Consider the following 21498-nt stretch of genomic DNA (forward strand, 5'->3'; position numbering starts at 1 on the left):
AGCTCCCCGGAGCCCAGGCTCTGTCCAGCCAGGCCCCCCGCACTGGCCCAGTCTGGCCCCCGGGAAGTCCTGCTCAGCCACTATCACAGCAGTGACAAGGTCCCAGCCTTTACCCCCTTTTTTCCTCCTTGTTAGATCCTGGGGATGGAGGGAGGGGGATACCCAAGGTGCCCCTGCCCCTCTCGGCAGCTGCCCAGCCTCCTAGGAAATAAAATGCATTCACCCCACGCAGGGCAGCTCTCCAAAGGCCTTTGAAGCGAGGAAGGAAGCTGCCCTGGGCTCCCCAGGGCCCACTGTGTCGCCTGGCGGCAGATCCTGGAGACAGAGAGCGGCTGCCTCAGACGCAGGATGAAAAGGAATGGGGGTGGCCAGGCTCGGGAGGTGGGCCCAGGAAGATCAGACGAACTTTTGTTACCGCTTCTCAGGGGAAGCAGGGGGAGAAAGCCGCCTGCGAAATGTCACCAGATAATGAACGTTGCTTTACTGTCACTGAGGTGTCTGTCAGATGCACTCTGAGAGGGTGACAGCGAACTCATCAGGAATTCTGGGTGGATCTTCTTTCTCTTCTGAGCCCGCAGGGCCACGCCGGGCCTCTCCTCTCCACCGCCACCCTGTTGTTCTTCGGTAACAGACATAATGCATGCGAATAGAATGGAAATAATAACGTCAGGCTGCCCGGGTGATCGTGGGGATTAAATAAGATAATATATGAAATTCTGTAGCAAAAGGTACAACATGGATACAAAATAGGGTGAATATAGATGAGGCCGATGAGAACTGGCTCGCAGGTGGTAAGCCCTTCAAGGGCCACACGGTGCCTTGAAGTGCATGGTGCCCGGCAGATGCTCAACAAATGAAAGAAGGAAAACAGGGAGGGAGAGCCCTGGCCAGGTGGCTCAGTTGGTTAGAGCGTCATCCTGATGTGCCAGCGCTGTGAGTTTGATCCCCAGTCAGGGCACATAAAAGAAGCAACCAACAAATGCACCAATAAGCACAACAGCAAATCGGTATTTCTCTCTCCTTCTCCCTTTCCTTTGTCTCCCTTCCTCTCTCTCTCAAAAAAAAAAAAAATCAATAAATCAAGCTTTATAAAAAAAATTTTAAAAAAAAGAATAAGAAAACTAGACATGGCACAAATATCAGACTGTGTGCCTTGAAAAAATAACAATAACTTCCATCTATTGTATGCCAGGCACAGTGCTAAGGTGCTCACTGTAAATGAACCAACTTCGCTTAGCACCTATTTGAGCCCTGTCTTAGAGATGAGGCAACATAGGCACAGAGCGGTCTGGGAACTTGCCCAAGACGGCGCTAGCAAGGGCGTGGGGCGGGATGCAAACCCAGAGGAAAAGCTGCAGGTCTGCAGTGCAGGTCTCTGCCCCAAGCCACCTCTGCTCACAGCACTGTCTCAGGGGAGCCTGGATGGTTGAGCCCAGGGGGTTTCCTACCTTTTGACATCCTAGCCATCCCTTAAGACACCCTAAATGCCCCTTCCTCCGGACGCTAGCTCTGCTCTCCCCTTGCCTGTGCTCCGTTTCCCTGCCCATCCACTGGGAGCTCTGGGAGGGCGAGGTCTGGTCTGGCCTGGCCCATCACTGCAGCCTTAGAACCCCTGTACTACGTGCCTGGCACAGAGCTGACGTTCAGTGGGATTTACTGAATTAAAGTGTGATGACACTGAGATCCTTCGGTGTTGACTGATATTTTGCAGTGTGCATGAGCTAGCTATTGCCGCATAACAAATCACCCCGAGACTTAGCAGCTTAAGACCACCTGCATTTGTTATCTCACAGTTTTGGGGGTCAGGAGTCCAGGCAGCTCAGCTAGACCCACTGGCTCAGAGTTTCCCATGATGTCAGCCAGAGCTCAGTCGCCTCAAGTCTCAACTGGGACTTCAGGGGGGGCCCTGGCATCCGCAGCTTCAGGGCGTGAAGGTGGTTCCTTCTGTCTCTTCCCCCCTGCAGGAGTGCCTCCTACTCAACATAGATGTCTGTAAGCCAAGCACTCTCCTTCCCTTCGTGAAAACAATTCTCAGTAAAGAAGACAGTAGGCTGGGTGGGCAGGGCATGGGACTGGGGGCGGGGGGACAAGTGTCTGGCTGTGATGTCTTGGCTTCAGTCCTTGGCTCTCTGAGTTTTTTCAAGGAGGTCTTCCTGCTGTGGCTTGGAGGGAGGAGTACCGATGTTGCAGACGCTGAGTGGCATTCTGAGGAACTTGCCTGCAGCAGCCAGAGAGAAAGGCCACCCCCTGAGGAAGAGGACCAGGTGCACTCTAAAGGAAGTGGATTCTTGGTGTCAGTCACCCAAAGAGGAGGGCCTTGGGCAGGTGGAGGGGGAGCCCCTGCCTCTGCTAGAACCTCCCTGTCTTGCATCTCGACCCCAAGCAGGGAACTGTCTGGATATGAGCTTCAGGGCAGAAGGCAGCGAGATGACATGGGAGGCAGAATAACGATCCCTTAAAGATGCCCACAGCCTGGTCCCCGAAACCTTCGACTTTGTTAACATGGCAAAAGGGGCCTTGCAGATGTGACTGGGTTAAAGATCTGGAGGTGGGAGTTTATTCCTGGCTTATGGGGGTGCGCCCAAGATAATCACAGGGTCCTAACAGGAGGGAAGCCAGAGGCCAGAGCTGGGACATGGGCCAGAGGTCGCAGTGCAGGGGCCGCGTGGCAGAGAACGGGGGCAGCCTGTAGAAACGAGAGGCAAGGGGAGGGCTGGTCCCGGTAAGCCCCCAAAAGAAAGCAGCAGAGCTGAGATAATAAATTTGTGTCATTGCAAAACCCTAAGTTTGCAATTATTTGTTGTAGCAGTAGTAGAAAACTAATATAGCTGGCATCTGTTGTAAAGAATCCGCTAGGAGCCGGGACCGGTGTGGCGCAGTGGGTTGGGCATCGTCCCGCAAAGCGAATGGCTGCCGGTTTGATTTCCGGCGAGGGCCTGTGCTGGGTTTCGTGTTCAGTCCCCAGATGGGGCACGTCCGAGAGGCAACAGATCAATGCTCCTCTCTCACATCAATGTTTCTCTCCCTTTCTTTCTCCCCCTTTCCCCTCCCCCTAAACATAAACAAATAAATATCTGACCATCTGGGCACATGTCCCTTCTGTTCATGCCCCTTTGAGTCACCAGAGCCCAGGCCCTGGAGCTGTGCACCCACACTCGAGCCAGAGAGTTGAAGCAGCAGCACCCTTCACAGAACCATGTGGGGACGGCAGGGCATTCCCAGAGGCCCCCGAAGAAGAGGTGTCTTGGCTGCGAGGCCCAGCCCCCGCGGAGAGAGCCTCTGGACCGCATCTGGCCTGCAGGCCCAGCCTTTATTTCATCCAGTAGAGAAGCCGCGGCCTTTGGGGCCCCCACTTCACAAAATCCCCCGGCGGTGGCCCAGAGAGAGTCCTCAGCTCTGCGGCCCTAGACATTGGGGGCTGCAAACTGTTAAGAAAAATAAACTGAGACATCTTTTCAAACTTTTCTAAAGGGTTCATTTGAACAAAAGTCTATTTAAATTGGGCAGCTTCCAATCTAGCGAACAGGAAGAGGCTGCGAGGAGCCACACAAATGAAGACTTTTATAGGCAGAAGGGAGAGGGAATAGGAAGTTACAGTAGTGGAAAGTAGGCTGGTTGTCGCAAAGTCCCTGTCCTTTACAGGATGGCAGGGGACTCTCAGGCAGGTCCCCTTCACTAGTGCTAACCTGGTGGTTCCTGATGGACTGGTTTAAGATCCCATTTCTGGGACAGCCAAAACTGTCATTAAGTCAAGTCTCCGTTTGGTGACCGACCTGGAGCTTAGCCTAAGGGGCTCCATTTGGGGCCTGCTGTCTTGTTTTTAATGCCACTAGTGGACCCAAGGAGACAGTCAAAGCTTCAAGGGCAAGCCCTCAGGACGGTGCCTCTCCCCTGCCAGCCTTCAGCTTTGGCCCGGGAGCCCTGCTGAGCCTCTGTGCAGCCAGCCCTGGGCAACCCCCCTTCCCGCCATCCCTGGCCCGTCACAGCTCGTGGCTGCCCTCTGGCTTCAGCTCTCTGATCCTCCGGCATGGCCTGTTGGGACTAGAAAGGCCGCCCCTTGGGGCGGAGGCGGGGGAAGCTGGGAAGTCCAGAGGGCTTGTCTGGGGCAGAGGGGCCTGGGGGAGGGACAGGCTTTCACAAGGCCACAAAGACTGACTGGGGAAGGTCTCCCGGTGCCCGGGGCCACTTCCCTTTCCCCAGAGGCTCAGGAACACAGGCCGAGGGGGGATCATACCTTCTGGACCAGAACCTAGAACACTCATTGGTGTAAGAAAACGTCTGGCAGGTAGAGTTTGATTTCAGAATGACCAGCTTGTTTAGGATGCTGCAATCAAACAAGAGAGTCAAGGAACAGAATATTGAAAGTCTAAACTATGGCCCCTCCCAGCAAATCTCTCCATAATAAGGCTCCCAATGACATGACTGTCGCCCCCATACAGCTCTGTGGGGCTAAAGAGCGTGGTTCGCTCCCCACTGTGGCTGCAGCACCTCGTGCTAAGTGCACTCAAAGGCATTGATGAGAGAGAGCTCAGTTCAGTAAGATCCACGCAAAGGCGCAACACGTTTGTCCCCGGCCACAGGCCAGGGAGGCCAGCTGTGCGGGGAAGATCAGAGGGCGCCCATCACCCCCTTTTGTCTACTTCAGGTACCTCCCCGGGGGCAGGGGATTGCCTGGTGACTCTCTGCCACTGTAGGGAAACATGTGCTGCATCTCACCAAGGACTTACACCCCTCGGGGCCCAGCCAGTCCCAGAACAAGTGGGGTGTTTCCAAACGGGCCTGGGCCACTTTAGCCTTGGGGGCGGGGCTGCTTCTCAGCACAAAATGGGGACGAGCAAGGGGCAGAAGGGTGGTGTGGGGCTGACCGACCGCGTGGACAAAGGATGTCCCTCCTTGGACAGTATTGGATCCCCCCAGAATCCGCATGTGGAAGCCCTAACCCTCGACATGACTGGATTTGGAGCCAGGGCCTTTAAAAAGGCAATTAAGATGAACTGATGTCATAAAGGCAGGGCCCTAATCCCATAAGAGGAAGAGACAGGAGGGCTGTGCAGGCACAGAAGAAAGGCCACGGGAGGGCCCAGTGAGAAGGCGGCCGTCTGCGAGCCAGGCAGAGAGGCCTCGGAGAGAACCACCCTGCCGACACCGCGATCTTGGGCTTCCAGCCTCCGGAACTGTGAGAAGTAAATGTGTGTTGATTATACCACCCAGCGGTGGTATTGTCTTATCGTCGCCAGACTGACTAACATACCACCAGAGACAAGGAGGAAGACACGGAAGTGAGAGTGGTCAGAGGAGCGAGGGGCCGGGAGACACGGCACAGGGGCCTGGTGAGCTTTGCCGGGGAGGAGCCCCTGGGCAGGAGAAACCCTTCCTCTCTACTTGGGTCTAAATAAACCCTTGGAACCCAGGCCAAGTCCAGAGCTCTGCTGCCACCAAGTAACTAGAATATCTGCACGGTCCCTCCTGCACCCACCTGACAGTCAGCTCCTTCACCGGCCCTCAGGCCCAAGGCAATGATTTCTGAAGTTCCCCAGAGTGACCCGGGGAGTCCCATGGACGCAGGCCTGCCCATCTGGACACCGAGACTGCCCGCAGAACCCTTCATTGCTTATGAACGACTCTCCCTCGATGAGAAATGTCCCCCGGGGAGCAGCCTCGGGGGCTGCTAGGATCTGGGGCTGATCCTGCAGGACTTTCCAGGCCACGGTTAAGAGCTGCAGGAGGTGTGGCTGCTTCCCCACAGGACACCTCTTGCCACGCGAGAGGCCTCTCTCCAGAGGCTCCTTGTTTCCTCCCACAAACCCTAAAAATAAAGCTCCTAGGACATAGTTATTCTGGTCTCCGTACTTAGTGGGGCCCTGGGAAAGAAAGGGACTCTCAAGTTTCGTGGCTGGGGCCAGAGGAGAGAGAACAAAGACGTAGGGTGGGAGAGGCTCGGTGCCTGCAGGGGCAGCTTCAGCGCCGGCACTGAGGAAACTGAGGCCGCCAGCTCAGAGGAGGGGGCCGGGCTGTGAGCAGTCCCCGAAAAGGAGGCACAGCTCCACCGGCCAGAACGGGGAGCCTGCTTTGGTCTGCACCTCACCAGCCTCAGCCACGAAACTGCAGGGCGTGTCTAATGCACCCGGTCTGGCTGCTCTCCAAGCTCCCTGGGGCTGCAATTCCTGGGGGCACAGGGCCACTCCACCAACTCGGGGGGCTAACGCTGCCCCCAAGCCCCTCTGGCACACACGGCAGGCCATCCTTGCCGGGGCAGCTCTAGTCCGAACTCGAAGTCTGGTATCGCGGATGATCCAGGAAGATCAGAGAGGGAGGACAGCAGGGAACAAGGACAGAGAGAGAAAAGTCTAACCCGCGAGATGTCCACTGAGTGAAGGGTTCCAGGGCCGGCACCATGTCTTCTGGGTCTGTGCCTCCTGCCCAAGCTGACCCTGAGCCTTGTGTACAGTAGTCACTCAGCGAATCCTCTTCGTTGGCCCTGCCCTGGGAACCCAGGTCGGGAGGAGGAACGCGCAGGATGTAAACACAGGGCGTACAAAGCTGGCGTTTGAGGTTTGACCACCAGAGGGCGCTCCAGGACAAGCGCTGAGTCCTGGCAGCCCTCACATTCAAATACCCTTACTGAGCAATGAATTGCGCACTAAGTGCTATGAAGGTTACAAAATGGTCTTTATGTAGCCCCTGCCCTCAGCGACTGGGTCATCTCAGTAGAATGATGAGACATGTCAACAAAAAATAACGTATCCACGTTTGGCTACTGGCAACTTCTGTGTATGAAATGCGGGCTGACCTCCCCACACGGTGCCTGTGATGCCCTCTCCCTCCTGTCTTATCTGTCTGCACACCTCACCCTCTAGTGTCTTTGCTCAAATTCACCTTCTCCTGGAGCCTTCCCTCCTCAGCGCTCCTAGCCATCTTCATTCCCCTCTGCTCCTTCCCATGATGTTTAAAGCCATGCGACATGTCACACATTGATCACCTCCACTGTCCTTTCCCCCCCGGCACCCTGGGAGAGGGGCGTTCCCTCTTCTGTGCTCTCTGACGAACACTACACAGCGCAGTGCTCCACACAGTAGGGACTCAAAACATACTTTTTAATAAATAAGACCGGTGGCCATTCTAAATAGTCCCAAGTAAACCCGGTGGCCAGGAGCCAACCAGCAATTCCCCTGTGGTTTGAAGGGTCTGGGTGAAGTGGGTGTCACATGCAGCGAGGTCCTCTCAGGGGAGGCGACCTCGAAGCTGGAGTTGAGGGATGAGGAGCAGTCCCCAGGCTAGAGACAGTGGGCAGGGGCAGCACAGGGGGGCGGCAGGAGCAAAGGTTCCGAGGCCAGCCCTGCAGGTGTGGCTGTGGCAGGACAGACCAGGTGCCCCTCAGCTGGAGGGTGCTGCACACGCGGCCGCTCGGGGCCCCCGGCACGAGCCGGGCTGCTGGACGGTAGCCGGGCCTCGTCCCCCACCCTGGGCTCCCACTGCTGCCGCCTGCGCTTCACCTGCAGTCTCCGCTGCCGGGGGCTTCCCGACTCGGGCAACCTGTCTCAGCTCCGTTCTCCTGCCGCTGTGAGCAAGAAACAAACTGCGCAGCTCGGAAAACAATCCATCATTTTGTCATAACATTTCCATTTCAAAGACTTCCTTTCCAAGCTGCTCTCTGGCCAAATGCTTCCTCTCCTCGGCAGGAGGAACTGGCAGGAAGAATGAGTGATGGGGAGGGGGAGGCGGGGAAGGGGGCTCCGGACCGAGGCCCCCGCCGGCGTCTCTGCAAAGGCAGGGCAGGTGCTGGGCGGGCAGGCACTGGTGGGGCACTGTGTGTGTGTGTCTGTCTGTCTGTGTGTCTGCCTGCCTACATTTGTGTATGTGTGCATATGTGCGTCTATGTGTGTGTATCTATTTCTGTATGTGTGCATGTGTGTGTGTGTTGTATGTTATGTGTGTCTCTGCGTGTCTGTGTGTCCTTGTGTCTTTGTGATCCCATGTTTCTCAGCACCCATGATTCCCGCCACTCAAGCGGAGATTTGCCCACTCCCATCACAGGGCATGAGCTCCCCCTGGGCGGCCACTTGGCCTCCAAGGGCAGCCGGGAGCTCTCCTGGGTCCTGAGGACGCAGGGGACAGAGGGGCGTGCTGTCCAGCAGACCCTCGGGCAGGACAAATGCTGAGCAGTTAGGCAGTGGGAAGTGGGGAGTCGGGTGGAAAGAGGGGTGTTGCCTCAGAGGACACAGAGCTGGTCTTGGAGGGTGGGGAGCAGGTCTCAGGCTACAGGGAGTGGAACGGAGCACCGGGCAAAGGACAGGGCCTGAGCCAGGCGCTAGGCCAGCCAGGCAGGGCGCTCGGTGCGGCCATGGCAGCAGCTCCATGGCAGCAAATGCACGGGGCTGGGGGTGGATGAGACTGACCACGAGGCGCCCCGGGCCGCCCTCTCCCTACGCTGGTGGGGAACGGGGCAGTGAGTCAGCCCAGCCAGCAGGGCCCTCCGGCCCCCACGGGCCTGCGGGCTGCCCCTCTCTACGGGCAGGTAGCAGGTGTGCTGACGGCCCCTCCCGAGGCTCCCTGCTCCCTCACAGGCCCTGCAGGCAGCTGCGCCAGGGGCAGGGCCTCTTGGCAGGACCTTAAAACCGGGGGGACAGCCCAGCCACCTTCTCTCCCCTGCTGTGTCCTCCTGAAGCGCACCAAGCCATCGCCCAGGGACATGTTCCAGGTCTGGGCGTGTCCCGGGCTCAGGGATGGAAGGGGAGGTGCAGTTACAGGGGCCTTAGAGGGGCGAGCGGCTGCAGCCAGCCTTGGGACTCCCAGGGACCTCCCTGAGTGACTCGTTCGTTCGTTCGTTCGTTCATCTGTTCCTCCAACCGTAGCTGAGTCAGGGCCTCCCGTGAGTTAGGCCCCCAGGATACCCAACGAGAGGAGCACGGTCCCCAGGAGGGAGACAGACAAGGACACAAAGGTTAGGACACTGAGCACAGGAGGCCCCAGCCTGGCCAGGAGCATCCTGAAGAGATTGGACCGAGGCAGGGGGGGAGTTGAAGGACAATTAAAGGTCACAGGGGCTGGGGTGTGGAGAACATTCCAGGCAGCACTTTCCCGGCAGCCAGGAGAGACCTCAGGAGCAAAGTATGGGGCTGCCCACGTCCCGTCAGCTCCGGAGGAGCCGCCTCACGGTGCGGTCAGCGCCCTCTCAGGACAGGGCGCCGCCAGGGCCCCGGGGGCAGGGGGTGGGGGGCCGAGGTGCGGCGAGGGGCCACTTGGCCCAAGCTCCTGGTTTATGGAAGTCATCATAGTTAGACTTTCTATCTCCAGTCGAGGTCCGGATGTTTAAAACACGATTTGTTAAGCATAAATCATTGAAATAGAACACGATTTCTGTGAGCCTGTTTGGCACTTTTTTAAAAATCTACAAGAAGCCTAAAAATAATGAAAGTGGCCCAGTTCTGTCTCACTGTTGGCGGACGGACAGCACTGGTCTTGGATGAGGCACGTGAGGCTTAGGGCTGTCACCCAAGGGCAGGGCTCCCTCCCTGGCCCACGCGTGCCCCCCGACCCTGCGAGCCCTGTCCCCCATCCTGGGGGTCCGCAGCCCTCTCCTGTGGTCTCAGCCAGAAGCCACCCCAGAATCCTGGGCTCCCCGGAGACCGCAGCGGAGCCCCTCTTCCCCCCGGCCAGCCCTGCTCCTTCCCTGGCAGCGGTCCCCCTGCCTGTGACCGGCACTGGCACCTCAGACAACATCTCTGCCCGAGGCCCCTCCTCTTGTTTGTCCTGAGGCATAGCTGAGAACGACCCCACAAGATGCCCCTGGAGGGACCGGTCACCCAGACCCTGGCCCCCCATCCGTCTGCAGCTCCCGCTGGGAGACACACACACACGCACACACACACACACATGCACACACCTCGCCAGAAGCGGGCCAACCTGTGGCCTCAGGCGGCCGAGGCTGCTGTGCACCGTGCCTGCTCCGCAGCTGCGGGCAGGGCCCCTGTGGGCAGGGACTCGGGAGGGACAGAAGCCGGAGGGATTGCACTGTCTCCTGTGAGAGGAAAGACCAGCCTTTCCCATGGAGCCAGGGAGGCGCTCTGCGCGCGGGTGGGTCTGGTGCAGAGCCTCTGAAACTGAGGAGGGACTGTGCCCCCCACCCCAGGTCCCGGGGACCTCAGGACCCTCCGCTGTCCTGCACACCCTCTGCCCACTGCCCCAAGTTCTCCTCCCAGAGGCGGCAAGGCCTTGTCCTCACAGACCAGAGTCTTCCTCTCGGTCCGAGTCCTCTGCTCAGCCCCATGCCCCCAGCCCTTGCTCCGCAGTGGCAAGCGTCCTGCCGCAGGCTCCCCAGCTGTGTCCTGTCCCCAGAAAGACCCAGCGTAGGGGAGCAGGACGGGGAGCTATTACCCGACCCAAGCAGGAGACCGCCGGTCCCCTGGTGAAAGTCTCACCCGTCAACAGAGTCCCCGAGCCACACCCACCCCAGCCCTCGGGGTCCCAGCTCTGCCAGACACACCACACCACAGTCACACCTCACAACGGGGCAGGGCTCAGCCCCAAGGAAAGCCAGGCGTTGCAGAGACATGGTTTTTATTGAGAACTGATCTGTATGTGGGGACGCGTGCGTGCAAGCATGCAGGCATGCGCGTGCACGTGTGTCCGGGGGCGGGGGGGGGGCGAGGGTCGCAGCCAGCGGCGCGATCAGATGGCCTTGGCCAGCCCCACGCGGTTGTTGGCCCTGTCAAAGACGCTGTAGTACTCCCGGATGAAGACGTCCCCCAGGATCCACTGCTCGGAGCTGTCGTCGCCCTGGAAGCCGCTCATGCAGAAGCCCTGGTCCTGGGAAAGGCAAGGCCGCGGTGAGGCTGGGCCCGCCCCGTGCCGGGCCGGCAGGTAGGCCTTTCCCTCGCCCGCCCCCACCGCTCCCTCGTCTGCCATCCCCTCTCAGCCTTGGAACCACCTGCCAAGGCAGGCAATCAAGTATCGGATTCATCTCACCAACAGGTGAAGCGGCCGGTGTTCCAAGATCTCAGTGCGGGAATGACCCCCCTCCCCCTCATTTGCTCTGGCCAGCACCCGCCTCCCAGATCTCAGCACCGACCTGCTGCCCTGGGGCCGCCAGAGCAGGCCTGGGGCTCGAGGCCTGGCCAGTCTGGGTGCTTAAGGTTAGGCCGAAGCAGATCGGCGGGGCTGAGGGTTGGGTCCCCGCAAAACCCAGGCTGTCTAAGAAATCCCAGACAGACCTCTAGGCCCTGGGCTGAGAAGCTAGGTCAGGGGGTGGAGGTTCCCACCGGGGGCGATGGCCCTGCTTGCTCCCGACAAGCCGTGGGCTCTGTCCTTCCCGTCTGCCCCGTCTCTCCCAGGACAAGGCTGCGGCAGCCACAGAGGAGACCCAAGGACCATGGGGCCCCCCAGAAGGGCCAGGTGGTCTACACACAGGTCCCTCGTTCTCCATCCAGGCCCAGCCACCAATCACCAGCCTCGCTGCCTTTCCAGGCCAGTGTGGGGTGGGGCTGGGTGAGCCTGGGGCTCCGCCCACTGAGATTCGTACCTGGCTGGTATAGGCGGAGGGCGGCAGTGGGTACTTTTTGCCGTTGATTGTAAAGACCACAGAGGGCATGCGGCTCAGGCTCCCGCAGTTGATGTCAAACTAACAAAGCAACCAACAAAACGGACTCACAGACACAGAGAACAAGTGGACGGCTGCCAGAGGGGAGGGTGGGGGATGGGTGAGCACAGCGAAGGGGGTGGAGAGGTACAAACTCCCAATGATGAAATAAATAAGTCATGGGGTGTCATGCCAGCATAGAGAAAACAGTCACTAATATCGTAATAGCTTTGCACAGCGACAGATGGGCATAGACTTATTGAGGTGAATACCTCGTGAGGCAGAGAAGTGTCGAATCACTGTGTTTTACACCTGAAACTAATATAATGCTGTATGCCAACTAGACTTTAATAAATAACTTAAAATTATTTTTTAGAAAGACCAGAGGGACGTCCTCTCCAAAGGGAAGAGGGTGTGACTGGAAGCCACAGAGAAGGTCCCAGGCTGGGACCCCGTCCTCTGTGCTGAAAGCCACGCGGTCGGGAGGGGCCCCAAGGAGGCTCTCTGGCTGGGGCTTGGTCCCAAGCCACGGTCCTCAAAGAGTCACATGGAGGGGGACCAGCTGTCAGCCAGCCCGGGGACCAACCTCAGCTGGGGACAAGAGGTCAGGCTCAGGGAACGGGAGGTCAGGCCCCGACGGCTCCATGAGCCCTGGGAGCAAGGCCTCCTGAGACACCCTGGCACCCGTGGCCCCTTGCCCTTTCCCTTTGTCATGTCTCCCACGTGCAAAGGGGTCCCCTCTTCAGGGGCACCTGGGAAGGGGCGTAAGGGCCCGGCCTCACCATGCCGAACTGGTCCTGCGTGGCCCCAATGGCCTTCTGGATGTGGAGGATGTCACTGCTGGGCCCAACCAGCATGGAGGTGCCTGTGTCCAGGATGGCCTGGCAGCCGCCGTGACAGGCCACCACCACACCATCGACCGTGACACTGCAGAGGGCAGACAGGTGACCTCGCGATGTGTCCCACATCCGGCCCCCATCTATGGGTCCCTTCCAGCCTCTCCTGCCAGGACCCTTGGGCGGGAGCCTGGCCAAAACTGTTCCCTTGGGCCCCTCCCTGGAGTCCCCGTAACTTCCTGAGCTCAGAGAAAAGACCTGGAACTGTTTTCTCCCAACTCAGTGGATAAATCGAGAGCGGCCCACGTCCAGTGGAGCAGGAACTGCACCAAAACAGCAAAAGCACGTGCATTCGGGGTGGAATGAGCGCTCGTCAGTTGCCTGAGGAGCCAAGTTTCCTCCCTGCCATTTACTTGCTGCGCGTCTCGGGCAAGTTACCCCACCTTCCTGCGCTCAGGCTTCTCACCCACAAAACGGGCACGTTAACAACCGCGTCCTTCACTTCCTTAAGGGACGGTTGCAACATTCAAACTCAATGTTAGAAAGTCAGAAAACGAGGATAAAACCTCACTGCGCTTTAGTGAGGACTAGACGAGACCGTCGAGACCGTCGTAGTGGCGCTCAGCCAACACCCAGCAGGTAAGCGGGCAACCAGCGCAGCCAGCCTGTGGGGGCGTCTGTCAGAGGCCACGGCCGGGGAGCTCCTAGATCTGATGGCCCGGGCTTCCGAGCTGCCCGCCCCGGGCCCCCCGCCCCAGCCCTGGAGCAGACCCCCCGCCGCCGCGCACCCACCTGTCCACGGTGAACTGCCAGTACTCCTGCACCGTGATGGGCACCCAGTGCAGGGAGCCTGTGTAGTAGGACGGGTCGATGGCCCCCAGCGTGAGCATGCTCCCCTGGCCGTTCCTGAAACCAAGGACAGGCGTGCGGTGGCCCCCGGCCCCCAGCTCGGTGGCCCCCCGGCCAAGGCTGAGTGAGGGGACGCTGGGAAGCAGGCTGCCACACGGGACCCGGGGCTGCCAGGCTCCGCTCGGAGCGCCCTCGGTTGCTCCCAGCTGTCACCCTGTGCCCCATCCCCCACAGCCCCGTCACCCAAGGCCTGCTGCCCCGGGGCCTTTGGCTGCGATGAGGATGAAGGTCATCAACAAAGTCGCACACACTTTGGAGGAAACCTGCCACCTCAGCCGAAACCCCTCTGCTCCTTCCGAGGCTGTGTCACAGCCAGGAGACACGGGCACTGGAGTCACCAGCTTCCCACTCCGCTGTCCCCATTCTTAGACCTCATCTAGCTCCGTGCCACCTCCAGGCTCCAGCACACGCTGTCCCCTTGCCTGAAGTGCGCTGTCCCTGTCTCACCCGGACAGCCCCCACTGGGGCCCCAGGGGGCTTCCCGGCCCCTCCACACCCCTCCGTGAGACCGGCTTCCCCGTCATTATTCAGCCTCTGCCACACGCAGACGTTCCCGCTGTCCTCCCCACACTTGTCAGAATCGTGTGTGGCGCTGTGTGTTGTCTGTTTCCCCTGTTCAGAGTTCCCCTGCACACGGCCAGGACCCACAGTCCGCTACTGAGTGAAGAAGCGAGTGAGTGAGTGAGTGAATGGTGGGCCAATCGGCCCCTGGCCCGGGCTCCCCTGACACCAGCCTCCTCCCGGCCCGGCCCCCGCCGCTCTGTCCAGCTGAGCTGCGCCCCCCCAGGGGCAGGTGGGGACGCAGGGGCCCCTTAACTGCGGTCAGGAACCCTGGGCTGCAGGCGTGGCTCGGCCACCAGATCCCGGGGAGTTGTTTCTTGCGGCCTCAATTTCCCAAATTGTGACAGGAAGAGGTAGGGCTCCTTTGTGGCCAGCTCTAAAATGTCTGTGAGTCTCAGTGCCATCAGCAGGTGATGGCCGGGGCCTGCCACTTTGGCAAAAAAGTGTACAAGCCCCTATGCAGAGATGGCTTTTTTTTTTTTTTGTAATGCCGGAAACGAAAGTTAAATTCCGGCCCCAGGGACTCCCACTCCATCAGTGACTGCACTGGGGGCCTTTGGACAAGAGGTTGGATGGGCCTGGATGCTGGGTCCGCCCCGGAGTCGCAGCGTCCCCGAGGTGTGGACGCTGTCCCCAGCCATGGCCCTGCCAGGCTGTGGGAGCCGGGCCGGCGGGGTGCAGCCCCTACCTGCTCAGGTAAACCGAGAACAGGTCTTGGGCCACCAGGTGCTTGTTCATCATGTTGTCAAACACGGGCACCGAGTACTCGGAGGCCAGAGAGGGGTAGGCCAGCCCCAGGATGCCGTCGAACTCGGAGTAGGTGAAGACGCTCCCAGGCTCCCGGGTGCTCAGGCCCACGGTCTGCTGAGGGTCCACGATGCTGGAGACCTGCAGGGGGCACGGAGACCTGCACCAGGGGGCCCTCCGGGCAGACACAGCAGGGCCCCGGTCACCCTCTGCGGGGCGGAGGGGTGCTGTGCACGTACAGGGAAGCCCCTCCTTTCCCAGCTCTGCACTCTGGTTTTAGGGGATCTGTTCAATGGGGCGGAGGGCGGGCAACAGAGCCCAAAGGAGAGGGTGGGGCGGGGGGCTGCTCCAAGGCCCCGGCCAACGGGCAGGCATCCGATCAGCTGCTTCTGGGACATTTCCCAAGGAACAGTTGAGAGTGGGCGGGAAGTGCACACTCGCATTTTGCATCTAAAAGAGCCGGATGTGTTTCCTTGCATTCTTTGCTTGTAAAAGACCTCATGTGCATGCGCCGGGTGGCCTGGGACGAGGCCTCTGCAGCCTCGGTCTTCACACGTGTCATGGAACAGTAACACCTGCCTCTCCAGGCAGTGCTCACGCTGAGCAACGCTAATGCTGACCACATATCCGGCACTTGCTGAGTGTTTGGTCATCGAACACTTATTGACACTGCTGAGGGAGTGCTAACTCCAAAATAGCCTATTAAGCTGCCCACGTCTCTGGAAGGGTGACTCGTCCTCAGCCTCCTCTGAGCCACCTCCGTGGCTCCTGCTTCCGCTCTGTCCCCAGTGACCCATCCTCCACACAGGCAGCCTAAGCGATCTTTGAAAATGGAGGTCAAGTCACGTCACGGCTTGCTACAGCCCTCCGGAGACTCCGCGTGGGACTCAGGGCGAAGCCGTCGTCCTGGGGTGCCTGGTGCTCTGCTCCTGTTTCTCACACCTCTGCTCCCTCCTCTGCCCCTTAACTCCCCCACATCAGTCTTCCTTCTTTTCCTCAGGTGCCCCAACTTGCCCTCACTTCTGGGGAGACAGCTGAGCGGGGCCTGGCCCCACCTGAGGCTCCTCGTCCCACACGCCGCCCGCAGTGGGCAAGTGAAAGCATCCAAAATCCTTCTCAGAATTCTTACCCACCACTGGGCCCCTGGCAGCGGCAGGGCAGGACCCAAAGGGCCCCCCCCCAGCACTGGCCCGAGGGGCAGGCAGCCGCCCGAGCTAGGGTCCTGGGGAGGAAGAGCAGGTGGGGAGGGGAAGGTGCGCGCTGGCTGGCTCGGCCCCACTCACCGTGACGGTGTCGGAGCCCAGGATGCCCTCCATGCTGCCGGTGCCATACTGGATGCTCAGAGGCTCGCCCAGGTCCCGGAAGGTGGAGGACCGGGATGGGTTGAAGCGGCGGTGCTTTTCTGCAACACAGACCCAGGGTGAGGGGGCGCCTCACCGGGCCTCGTAAGAACACGGCCCGAGCACAGACCGTTCTCTCTGGTGAAGAACAGGCAGCCTGTTCTCCCTTGAGCCCACGGGGTTTGATAAAGAAAATCAGTCTTTGCTTTTCAGCCCAACTCTCTGACCCTGAGTGCTACCTGTGTAGCTTCCAAACAAAAATAAGAAAGAAAAAAAGCCATCCCGGTGGTTTCCCGGGACATTTCCCTTTTATCAGCTTTGCCATCTCAGACCAGCCTCTTGTTTCCTCTGAACTTGGTTGCCTCATCTGGTAAATGGCGCTGAAAAGAGCACAGGTCTCCCAGGCTTGTTGGGAAATAAATGATAACATCTATTCGACGTCTTTTCTCAGCAGTAAGAGGCCTCCTCACTTCCCTCGCCCAGCACCTGCTGGCAGGTGGTGGCCCCGTTTTATAGAAAGAAAAACCGAGCGCCCGGGTGAGTAAGCCCCTTGTCTTGGCTCCTGATGGGGACAATACAAAACCACGCCCCCCTCACTGCCAGCTGCTGTTCCATTCGTCAGCCCCCCCCCCGGGACCTGCACACCTCCCGGTCTGCGGCCCTTCGCCAGGGCTGAGCAAGCAGATGGGACACACAGGGAGGCTGGGACGTCAAAGCCAGCTCTCCCGTGACCTCATGTGGCCCACCGGCCACCCTGACCCCTGCTGGGCCCCGGCGTGGAGAGTGGGCTTCGGGGAAGTGGGTCACTCACGGCAGGCCTCGCTCTTGCAGTAGACGGAAGGCACCCAGAGGTCCGAGGAGCCGGTGTCAAACACCACAGTGAACTCCTGGGGCGGGGTCCCGATTTGGATCTTCCCGAAGTACTGGCACTGAGGACAGAAGGCCCAGGGTCAGGGGCCCGGGCAGGGGCTGCGTGCAGGTGAGGGCGGACGCTGGACAAGGAGCCTCTTCAGTTTTGGAGGATATGTGCTTTCCACCCGGAGACCCGGAAGGTCAAGGGGGAAGAAACAGGAGGCTCCCTGGGGAGGGGCCTGCCGCCCCCACACCAGGCACCCACCCCGGCCACGCCTGGCCTGCCCCTCCTGGGAGCCCGGCAACACTGAGGGCATCAGCCCCAGAAGCGGACGTTAGACCAAAATTCAAGGCCCGCCCGGGAGGGACACTGGCCACCTTGCCGGGAGCAAGGACAGAGACCAGCTAGGTGCAAGCCCCAAGTCCCACCCAGCAGTGCCTTCTCGCTGTGAGTCGGAACTGGAGCCCAGGCAGGGCGTGGGGAGACCTCGATGAGGAAGCCAGCACAGAACGGAAGGCTGGCTGTTTCCTGCACGAGCGGCAGATGAGAGAGCTGGGCTCCCGGAAGGGGTCGGGAGCGAGGGACCTTCCTGCCTCGTCAGGGCCGCTGTGGACCGGCCACCAGCTGCCCCATCCCTGCCGAGGAGACCCTAGGCCAGTGAGCCTAGGCAGGTGAGAGCGGGGATGTGGGAGCGGGAGACCGACCGAGGGGTGTTGTCTACAGGAAGCTCGTCTGAGCTCAGACCCTTCCACCAGCGACACTGAGAGCCTTGAAGGCAAGAGCCCGGCGCTGCGAAGCTGCCCGAGGGTCTGTGCAACTGAGAGGTGGGGGCTTGGGCGGGGCTGCAGGTGTCCATCACCCCCTGGTGACAATCGTTGCTGGGAGGCTGTCAGGGTCACTCACATCCAGGTAGTTGAACAGAGGTTCGCTGGCCACTTGCCCAGACTTGGAGTACTTGCTGCTGGCGGCGTAGTTGTGTGTCCTCAGAAAGTCCTCCAGGAGCCCGTGCTCCTTCAGGGCCTTCCTGATCGACTTGGCCTTGTGCAGAGGGATCCTGAGGAGACGGGAGGATGCATGAGCAGGTGCGCGCTGCCCAGGGCTGCCTGGCCTCCAGCAGGAGCCCGGAGGCTCTGGGCTCTCCAATCCACTCCCCCAGCTACTTCTCATAACCCAGAGTAAAAAATACATACTCCCCCTCCGTTCACAAATCAACACCTACCCTTAGTAAATGCAACGCCCTCTATTTTCTATTTCTTTCTCTTTTTTTAATGCTGGTGGAGACTCAATAGAGGTATTTTATAACCAGCTAATGAGTTTTGCAACTCTGAGGTTTAAGAGGCACTAAACACATGATCACTCAGTCTTCAAAGTCTTGCCGTGCACCTACTATGTGCCAGACACTATACAGGGCACCAGGACACAACAGTGAATAAGGCACATTGTCCCCCACACTCTAGCCAATGCTATGACAACACTCCCACCCTTTGCTCGCTCTCTGAGCGGCGCACGGTGGGAGGAAACCCTTCCGAGGGATTCAGCACTGAGCCTGGTCCCTGGGGAGCTCCCAGCAGAGCTCAGGTGTTGGATGACGGTGGAGGGCCAACCGGGGCGACCGCGGGAGCCGGTCTGTGGCACTCCCATGGCTCCCCGAAGCCCTGAATCGGACTGCCCAGGATCTGATCGCTGGCTTCAAAAGTCATGGCCTTAATGTCCCGGGCTGTCCCCACCTGCCCGACCTTGAGGTGGCACTGAGAGGAAAAGGTCCCAAAATGCAGTAGTAAGACTGACAAGGAGTGCTCATCCTGGGGACCTGCCACGTTTCCCCCAAAGACTCCCCAGGGGGCCCGATAGCTGCGCGGCCAGGGAGAGACCCACCCAGGGCAGACGCCTGAGATGCCTGTCCCCTGCCCCGGAGCCTGACACCCACCTGCTGATCCCACTGCCCTGGGACAGAGCGAGGACTGCGAGTAGCACCACGAGGCTCCTCATCCTGGACGGCGAGCAGGACACTGCTGCCACCAGCGCCCACCACCCAGCCTTTATAGAGGACGCGAGGCTCCCCTGGCCGGAAGCCCAGGCCGCGGCGATAGCGCCGGACCTCAGGCCGCTCCACAAACACATTAAGACGGCACCCACTCCGATAAGGCCCCCATTCCACAGCAAACAGACTTCAAAGCCTCCCTGATCCGCCTTCCCCTTCCAAACAAGACTTAAGCTAACACAGGTGCGGCCACCTGCAGAAGCCCGTCTTCTCGTGCTCCACCTTGTGGTCTGTGAAGAGCCCTGGTCCAAAGGACCCCATGCCCACCCTCGCTGCCCTCCCGCCACCCCCGGGCCTGATCCCACGGGAGCCGGCAGCCAGGCCTGTCCAGGAATTCCCCTGTTTTCCAGGGGACACTCAGTCTGCTCCCAAAGTGGCATCTAAGATAGAGAGTGTTCAGTCTGTCGCCAGGATCTAAGAGAGACAGCAAATCCATGATTCCTGCACCCCTAGGACTGTGGCCCTTGGTCCCCAGTTGGGAAGGAGAGGGGTAGATGCTGGTGCCCATGAGCTGTTGGGAGGACCGAGGAGGTGACGGAGGTGATGGGGAGGTGGACGTGTGGGGAAGGAGGGACAGGTGAGGCCAAGACGTGGCATCCGAGTCCCAGACAGGGGTCCAGCTCTGGGACACTCACAAGTAGAGGGGGCTGGGCCAGACAGACGCTCAGACCTGCACCCCGAGAATAGGGTAAGAAGGGAAACTAGACTGAGCCAGGAGGCTGTAGTGGACGTCACCTCACGGAAGTGAGGGGAGGCCATAAACTGGAAATCAGGGCCAAGTCAGGATAACAAGGCAGGGGCTTTCAGACCACGGTGTGAGGGGACCACAGTGCCGGCCTGTGACCCCGGCAGGACAGACGTCTGCCTGGCAAGGAGGCCTGGTGGCGGTGGAAGAGGCACGTATAGACCTGGAGCAGAGAGGACAGGCTGGGCAGCCGGGCAGGGGGGCACGTGCGGGGCCCCCAGACCAGGGGTACGGAAAGGGACAGACTGGAAGTTTGCAGCATTTGACTTGGGAGGGCTTCTGGAGGGAGCCTCAGGAGGCCTGTCATCGGGGAGCTGAGTGTTTTAGGACAGGACGTAGGCAGCCAGGGGGGTCGATCCTGGCTGTCGCAGCGCCCCAACCCCAGCCCTGCCCCCACAGCCAGGACCTTGCGGCTCTGCAGGCCCTGGAAGCAGCCGCAGCCCATGCTACTGTATTCATGACGCCTGCCCTTTGCCGAAGCCAGGGAAGCAGCTGGGGAAAACACGCTGAATGGCACTGCTCCTTTCCTGTTTTCTTCCCAAGGAGCATTCCCTGTTCCGGCTGCCCTGTGTCTGAGCTGGTTTCCTCCCACACACGGGCACCCAGCCGGACACATAGTAGTAGATGCTCAACAAATGTTGGGTTAAGCCAGTGAATCGATGAACCGTGTTTCCCCTCCTGAGGCATATTTATTGAGTCTGCAGATGAGAAGAGGGAGGCTCAGAGAGGTTAAAGGGCTTGTCCGTCATGAAGAAGAGCTTGAACGGCCACGAGGCTCCTGCCCTGACGGAACCCACAGGGCTAAGCACGCACCGGGAGTTCCATCAGTTTACAGTGTCAAGTCCGGGGACAGCTCTGCCCCTTGCTCACTCCTCCCAGCCTCTGGACATCGCCTAGGACAGCCGTACCTATGGGCGGCGGGCCCTTCTGGGGCCGGGACCCTCGGGGGTCAGCGACACCAGGCAGGAGCTCTGCTCCCTGTCGCGGTGACCCAGGCTGACCCCGCAGCAGGCACTCCTGGGCAATGAACCCTGGAAGTGAGGCTCAGCCACCTCTCCCCCTGCAAGGTGACCCTCAAAACCAAGAAACAAAGGCCCCTTGGCACCGGCTGCTCTGTGTTTGTTCACAAGATTGGGATCATTCTAACCGCACTCAAGTGCCCGCTATCGGGAACGCGGCCCCACAATGCACCGCGCGCCACGGCTTTGGGTGGAGGGCGGGGGCGCAGGCCAAGACTGCAAAGGCTTTTAGAAAAGCACGATAAGATTTCATTACTGATCACCCAGCGCCAGATGGGGACGCCTCCACTTAGTCTAGATTCCTGGTGCCTGGGGACTGGCCCACAAAAGCGGCTAAAACACAGTCACGGCCCAGGACAAGCTCTCCTGGGTACCCAGCCTTCGTGAGCGCCACTCGGCCTGAGCAGCGGCGCAGCCAGCTCAACTCGGTGTCTTGAGCGTCTTCTACAAACTCACGCTGGGCCCTGAGACGTGGAGCCGACATTATCTCCACCCCTAGGGAGCCCACAAGTCGGGTGGGGACAGGTTGGAGCAGTGATCTGAAGAGACAGGCCCCCCGCCCCTGGCTGGAAAGTGCAGGTGTGACCATCGTGAGCTGAAACCCTGGGTCCGCCACATGGTGCTGTGACCTCGCGCAAGTCCCTTTACTTCTGGGTGCCTCAGTTTCCTTTTCCGTGGAGACAGTGATCCTGAGCAGGTCGTGAGAGGATCAAACATAAGACATTCGAAACGCTGCCATATGGCCGGCAGAACTTTCGAAATTTTTTATGCATAATGCGCGCCACACTGTGTGGACCAGACAAATTATCTGCGGGGCGGCTGCAAACCCCAGCCAAACCACCAGGTGGCCGTCAGAGGCAGGTGTGCTGGGC

General features: G+C 59.8%; 1 protein-coding gene across 1 annotated transcript; it reads right to left on the minus strand.

Moving 5' to 3' along the window:
- Positions 1 to 10668: 10668 nt before the first annotated feature.
- Positions 10669 to 18810, minus strand: LOC129063643 (chymosin-like). Its single transcript, XM_054564685.1, has 9 exons — positions 18749 to 18810; positions 17725 to 17875; positions 16780 to 16897; positions 15912 to 16030; positions 14570 to 14769; positions 13204 to 13317; positions 12358 to 12502; positions 11519 to 11617; positions 10669 to 10806 (listed from the first exon to the last, which is right to left on the minus strand). The coding sequence occupies exons 1-9, from the start codon at positions 18808 to 18810 to the stop codon at positions 10669 to 10671; spliced, it is 1146 nt and encodes a 381-aa protein (XP_054420660.1).
- Positions 18811 to 21498: the final 2688 nt, after the last annotated feature.

Source organism: Pteronotus mesoamericanus, unplaced genomic scaffold (genome assembly GCF_021234165.1).
Source record: "Pteronotus mesoamericanus isolate MK-2021 breed Mesoamerican mustached bat unplaced genomic scaffold, CSHL_Meso_final scaffold_99, whole genome shotgun sequence".
Taxonomy (NCBI): domain Eukaryota; kingdom Metazoa; phylum Chordata; class Mammalia; order Chiroptera; family Mormoopidae; genus Pteronotus; species Pteronotus mesoamericanus.